This window comes from Cydia pomonella, chromosome 15 (assembly GCF_033807575.1).
Source record: "Cydia pomonella isolate Wapato2018A chromosome 15, ilCydPomo1, whole genome shotgun sequence".
Classification (NCBI taxonomy): domain Eukaryota; kingdom Metazoa; phylum Arthropoda; class Insecta; order Lepidoptera; family Tortricidae; genus Cydia; species Cydia pomonella.
The window spans coordinates 2,423,837-2,431,174 of record NC_084717.1 but is presented as its reverse complement, the minus strand read 5'-3'; the positions used below and the strand labels follow the sequence as shown (position 1 = coordinate 2,431,174).

General features: G+C 37.2%; 1 protein-coding gene across 1 annotated transcript; it reads right to left on the bottom strand.

Moving 5' to 3' along the window:
• Window positions 1–2,502: 2,502 nt before the first annotated feature.
• On the bottom strand, window positions 2,503–5,699 carry LOC133525670 (uncharacterized). The gene has a single exon (XM_061862007.1). It carries the CDS (start codon window positions 5,434–5,436, stop codon window positions 2,608–2,610), a length of 2,829 nt encoding a protein of 942 aa, XP_061717991.1. The 5' UTR covers window positions 5,437–5,699; the 3' UTR covers window positions 2,503–2,607.
• Between the last annotated feature and the right edge of the window lie 1,639 nt (window positions 5,700–7,338).

Genomic DNA, 7,338 nt, shown 5'->3' with positions numbered 1-7,338 from the left:
GATCGACATCATAACGTGATGAACGCGTTTGCGTTAAGTCTCATTTTGTATAGGATTTTGAGTTTCCAAAACGTCCCGCTTGGCGCGCTCTTTCTAAATCCAATACAAAATGAGACTAAACGCAAACGCGTACGTCACGTTTCGAAATCGAATTTATTTACACTAGGGGTACTGATATGTATACTCGTATATTGTTTAATGCTCAAGTGACAAGTAAGTATCTCTTAATAAATAAGTTTATATCGATAAGTCAAGACATCGATGTAAAATTATTGATAAAATACATATTATTTTATCTCTTGTACGTTAGCATCATGTGTTGCCTGTTGAGGTTCAGTGGCGCCCTCAATAGATGTCTTAAATGTTATGTACCACTATACGTCGCGTCACACCGTATTAGTATTGAAGCGTCTACCTTTACACGTGGAACGTCACATTTTATTAGTAACCAGAAAAAGTTCAAGTGTCGAAAAATAAATATACACTAAATAAGAATACATAACATTCTCAAGTTCTCATACGTTGGAGCACGTCTAAATCGGTTTGATTTTTCATTCCGCCCATTTATTCAAAGCACCTAAAGTCATGAACTCATTCGTGTTTGACCTCCACGCACGTAAAAACTTGCTATTTTTCTTGCCAGCCGAAATGAATGCTGAAACTAGCTTGCATACATCCCCAACACGACAAAGTTATCGAAACAGTTGATATTGATGTTGCTAACATGATTCATACATATTTTGTATTGACGTGTGTTATTCCTTGTTTTGTCCAGTAGCACGCATAACTTTGTAAAGCTACAGCTACTGACAAATGCGTCGAATAAATCAAAATGGTGCCCGCAAAACCGTTTCACGCAACATAAAATTGCTTTTTCATATTGTTATCGCGTATTTTCTTAATAGCGAGGGCTTAATAAGCGCCATTATCTTTTATAGACGTTAGATTATTATCTTAAAAGTCGGTGGGAAAAGGGGGAGGTATATTAGGGAAGTTTACGTTTAACGCGTTTACTTCGTAACCTTAACGAAGATTACTTAGTTGAACGAGTCCAAAGGCAATATTGTGTTTTTATTCATCTAAAATAACATGTTTAATTAATACCTTAATTAGGCATAAAATCAGGTATTGCAGGAGGCATATTCTGTTTCAGCAACTTAGTAAGGTTTTGATATTGTTGTGGTCAATTGCAGCCGCTCAGGTTGGTGTCCATAAAACGCATCGGGAGTCGTGTCACTAATGCCTAAGCATCTCGCTCGTATATTGGGTGCACGTGAAATGTACTGTGAGCCGTGTCAAGATCGAATTAAGTATAACAAAATCAAAACCTTAAAAAATTGCTAAAACATAGTCAGTCTTAGTAGTTAGATGGGTAGACGACAATAAGTACCTATAACATTTAAAATTATCATGGGTACCATGTTTTATTAATATAGCTGGACCCGGGTACGTCCTTAAACTACGTCCATAAGAGAGGTATGGGCATTGTGAATGTCATCTCGCTTTGTGTGGTAGGGCACAGCCAGTGGATGTCATTCCAGATCTAGAGCAGAGCCCAACTGGGGAAGTACCTCCACCTTACAGAAAACAGCAGCCAAATAACACTAGACCCTACTCATAGTGTTGTGTTCCTGCCGGTGAGTAAGGTTGCCAGAGCTCAACGAGGGGGGGCGGGTTTAGGGTCGGCAACGCGCATGTAACTCCTCTGGAGTTGCAGGCTTACATAGGCTACGGAGACTGCTCACCATCAGGCGGGCCATATGCTTGTTTGCCACCGACGTAGTATAAAAAAAATATATATTGTAAATATGTAAGTTAAAATTTTGGAAATTTCTCCTTATGATCACACAGTGATAAAATGTTAAATTGAAATTGCTAATATACCATTCCTACTGTTTGCATATTGTACCTACTCACAGTCTTACCCACTCAAATCGAATTCTGAAATTGTAATAATATATTGTAAACAATAATATGTTATGCATGCTTAACCTATCTATAATTAATTTAATTTAATTCTCATTTAAGTGAAGTTTTATATACCTTCTTTTTAGAAATAAAGTTCTTAAACCTTATGGTTGTCACGTTATTGACTGAAAACAAAAAAAAAATCATGTACAAAGGCGAACCTATATTATTCTTATGTTACAAAATTAGGCCTGCCTAGTGATGTAATAATAATAATAATAGTGATCTTGGACACGGCGCGGATAGTCCGGCGGTTCCTCTCCCTGCGGCCCTGACCACCGGCAGCTTGGGCCCCGCCCCGCTGCTGGCGGCACCCTAGGTTAGGTTTTTTATAATGTGTTTATATCTTTTGTATTGTTTTGTAAGTGTTTTTATATTTTACTTTTATATACATATTGTAAAAAGCCTAATCTGAGAGAAAAAGATAAATAAAGGATAAATAATAATAATAAAATAATAATAAAATTTCTTTATTTAGATAACTAGGATCCATTGGGGTTAGGTACATAGTGACTTAAAATATATTGTTAAAATTTAAAAATAAATAAATTAATTAAATTGAAATTCAAATATTATAAATAAATTAACTTAAAATTCACAATAAAATAACTACATTAAATTAAAATTCAAAATTAAAATTCACGCAATTAAACTACCCATGATCATTAATTTATTAATATGTTTGTGCATGGGAGAATCAGGCTTTCCTACAAACATTTTCAGGATGCCGTTAGAGCTGCTCCGCATCCTATTCACTAGCGAGGCAGTTCTTTTGCGTATGATGGCGTGAAAACCGTCTGTGCGCGCCTCCGCAAACATTTTTGAAGCACTACAGAAGCGGGGCAGCTTCAACAACGCCCGAAAGCCGTTATTATATTGAACTCTCAGGGCACTGAGCGACTTCTGAGTGCAGTTGAACCACAGGCTGCTCGTATAGAAGCTCTGACAGAACGCTTTGAATAGCGTGATTTTGACTTGATTCGAGCAACGAGCAAACCTGCGGGCCAACATATTACTCCTCACCGCCAGCGCCCTGCGTTCTCTTTCAATATCTAAATGATCTTTAAGGTCGTCGGTTAGATAATGCCCAAGATATTTAAAACTAAAAACTCTCTGTAATGGTGCACCGTTGAGACAAATGACCGGCACATCAAGAGGCGGCATTTCCGGTCTCTTACCGGCGGCCTTAAAGATCATGTATTCACTTTTTTTTACATTATATCGTAATCCGTGACTGCTCGCATAGGATTCGCAAATACTCAGGAGCCTTCTCAGTGCCTTCACCGATGGGCTCAACAACACCATGTCGTCTGCGTAGCTGATGTTGTTTACACAGACACCGTCCACGTGACACCCCACATGCGTGTTGCTGAGCTCAGATATAAGCCCGTCCACATACAAATTAAAGAGCTTTGGCGAAGACAACCCTCCCTGTCTTACGCCGCACTCTAAACCGTACGAGTCTGAACGAGCACCAGCCCATCGTACACTATTGCGCTGATTAGCGTACCAATACTGAAATATGCTAGTCAATTCCGTAGGTATATTCCTATCCCTCATCTTCTGCCATAAGACGTCGTATGAAACTAAGTCAAAGGCTTTAGAGAGGTCTAGGAAACATGCGTAGACAGTAGTGCTACGTTCAGTGTAATACCGGACAGCATGCTTAAGACTCAAAATGGCAGTTTCAGTTGAGAGGCCAGGTCTAAATCCAAATTGTCCGTCCTGAAATTGTAAGTAGTGGTCAAGTTGAGCGTTAAGCATGCTATCCAATACTTTGGAGAGTACATTTGCGAGAGAGATTGGTCTATAGTTGGTTTTGTCAGCGATGTCTCCTGTCTTGTTTTTCACTATGGGTACAACAATGGTATTCATTAACTCCTCTGGTAAGTACGCATGGCTCAGACAAAATGAATAGAACATAGACAAAACTCTCGGCAAATGAATCCCTGCATATTTTAAGTGCTCGATACTGAGGCAGTCATTACCCGGGGATTTGCCTCTAGTCATGTCTCTAATAACGCTTGATACTTGTTTAGCAGTGATATGAATTTTTGTCCTATCATAACTAGTCTCAGCATCGATCACCTGTCGTGAAGGACCTAAAGGTGATTTCACTGTAAAATGCTTCCTAAATACTTCCGCAATTCCCTTAGGCTCACTTAGGCCTGCAACGCTCACGGGTAGGCTAGGCTTTATATTTAGCTTGTTTGTAGCTTTCCAGAATTTAGTGAAGTTTTTAGTTTCCCTATGCGACGCAATGATGTCCATCTTAATTTGTTCTTGGTGTTTTAAGCACCACTTCAGTTTACTTTTAAATACTTTACGAGATTCACACATTTCATCATATATTTTTCCTTTACTAGGTTTATTACAATTAAGCCACATTTTGTATTTAAGTCGAGCCTCCCCGTGCGCACTACGAACATGTTTATTCCAGCCACAGACACGTTTATCTCTCCTGGAACAGGTCACATTCGCCACATGAGTTTGAATAGCAGCATCAGACAAAATATGCACAATATTGTTATACATTTTATTTATTATAATCTTGTGTTCTTTACAATGGCAAAGAGCACCACAACAGTTAGTAAGTTCTCGAGGAAAATCTATATTCTTCAATTTACTGTTACATATATTATGATACATATCTATTTGCTCCTCATTCCTGACCCCCCAAACAACCTTACTACTTTCTTGCAAAAAATGGTTAGTTTTAGTTCTTATTACGTTAAAATTACACTCCACACTAAGAGGCAAATGGTCAGAACAATAAACGTTATAATCTATATAAATATGAGTCACAGTACTCCAGGCGCACTGTGTAACCACACAATGGTCCAGCCACCTTTTGCTTCCATGCGCATCGCTTACAAAGGTATGGACATCAGAGTTTGATTTTAAAAATTCTAGGTCTGCGCATAACCAAGATTGGTCCGTACAAAAGTTAAGCAACTCATTACAAAAAAGTTCACCTGGGTGAGCGTTGAGGTCTCCCAAAATGTACACTGCCTCTATGTCACTACTTTCCACTATAGCACTGATTTCACTTAGGCACTCCGTGAAAATTGGTAGGTTATCTAACGACGCGGTCGGCATATACACGCTGAAAACTAAGATTGAACGTTCACCTAAGGTCGCTTTAATGGCCGATATACGAGAACTATTACATTCCAGAACTGAGACTGATTCGAAAAGCCCCTTCCGCCACAGTAATGCCACTCCACCATAGGGTCTGCCTCTCAGTATTCCTGTTGAGAGGTCAACGGCTGATTTTCCAAAATATTCAAAGTCTTGATCAATGGTTCCCAGAAATGGAATATCAAACGGAAGTAACCAATGTTCTTGGAGGGCAATAACATCCGACTTTTTACACAGATAACGTATATTTTCAATTGAAGTCTTTACTGACTTGCAATTAAAACTAGTAAACACAAGCCTTTGTTGTTTATTATGCGGACTTTCCATTAATTGTTATTGTTATTATTACTTTCCAGGCGAACCGAGCCGCGTACTTCTTTATCCTTGTGGATAATGCTTGGCCTAGCACATGATTGGCGCGACAATATCTGACGGCGAGATCGACTACCCGTCTTTTTCTAACTGCGTTAATTAAAGAAGGACGGGTAACCTATCCCGCCGCGCGATACTGTCGTGCCAATGTGCTAGCCCGGCTGCTAATGACAATCGTCAAGATCATATCAAAACCGTAACAAAATTGTAACAGTAACAAATTACCAGAATCGGCCTCTACGAACGCGTTTAAAGGGAACATAATTTTGTAAAGCTAAAAATTTGCATACATCCATATGTTAATTCGATGACAATGTAATATTATTATGACATGGAGCAGATCTGATGATGGAGCTGGAAGGTGACAATGGGAACTCTGTAGTAAAAACGACGTAACCTATGTGTGTTTAGGTTTGTTAGAATTGGAACGATGAGTATTGGTTGGCTGTTGAAAGAAAATTACAGCAGACGATAAAAACTTGCTAAAATGTTTTTTTTTTTTTTTTTATAAACTTATTTTACAGATATCTTGCAACCAATTTGGTCATGTAACCAATTGATTTGTCTGGCGAAGAAGAATAAATTGCCAAGAAATGTGACTGGTGACTTCTAGCGCTGAGGGCCGCGAACCATATGTTGCCTCTCTGTCGAACTTGTTAATTCATACGTAAGTGTGACAAGGAGGCCCTCTGATTTTCCAATGACATCATCAAGTGAGAAGAACGGCAGGTAACACATGCATGCACACAAAGAAAAAAAGATGAATAAAAAACACATACAGTGGACAAATGGGCCTAAATATTTTGTTTCTAATTACCCTCATATACTGACGGATATAACTATAAATATACGCATATCTCTAGTTACTATAAAGAGCGTTTAGTAAACACCCCTACAATGGAACAGGCACCAGTAATGGGATGGATAATCCTGTAAAATAAGTCTTTATCATCAGTTTTTAAACGCTGGCAACATTTTACCATCGACAAGGGCCATACAGCTGCTTAAGATTGATGTTTCATTGATTTCTCTTTGTACTAAAATTAATGGCGTCATACATCCCATGACTGGAGCAAAAAATATAGTTTTTATTTTGTAATAATATTGAAACCAATTGCAGTATCTTTCATTAAATACATTATTTTTATATAAAAAATTTGGATAAAAGTAGGAATTAAAATTTCAGTTTTTTTTTCTTGCTTTCTAGAAGAGCGACACCAACAGTTCTTTGTTACGTGATTTCTGATAAAAAGATCTACAATATCTATTTTTTTTTCAAAATAATCCAGTTGGTACTTCATACTTTAAAATAGAAAAATAAAGGATAATATTTTGAATAATCCGCTTTCTTTGACATCTGTCATTAAAACTTGACATTGTCATATATAATATGATACTTGACATTGTCATTTTAAATTTGAATACAATCTGCCAGTATATCATTAAAGATGTGCGAATGTGCGTAATCTCTTTTGCGACTGAATTATCTGGCATGGGTATAGGTACCTTATCCTTTATTTTTCTATTTTCTAGTATGAAGTACCAACTGGATTATTTTGAAAAAATATATACATTGTAGAACTTTATGTAAGCAATAACGTAACGGAGAACTATTGGTGTCGCTATTCTAGAAAGCAACAAAAAAATTACTGAAGTTTTAATTCCTACATTTGTCCAAAATTGTTTAAAGAAAAATAAAGTATTATTTAAAGAATATATGAGTATCTATTTAGAGATTACCGTAACAAAAGTTTACGTAAATCACATTTAATTTAGCTAGTGTGGGAATATTTTTATTATTTATAACAATTTTAAAAAATATATATCTCAGAAATTAACAAAGATAGGAAGCTGAAA

Excerpts from the sequence above, each read along its gene's own strand:
- LOC133525670 (XM_061862007.1), bottom strand. The coding sequence starts at position 5,436 with ATGGAAAGTCCGCATAATAAACAACAAAGGCTTGTGTTTACTAGTTTT.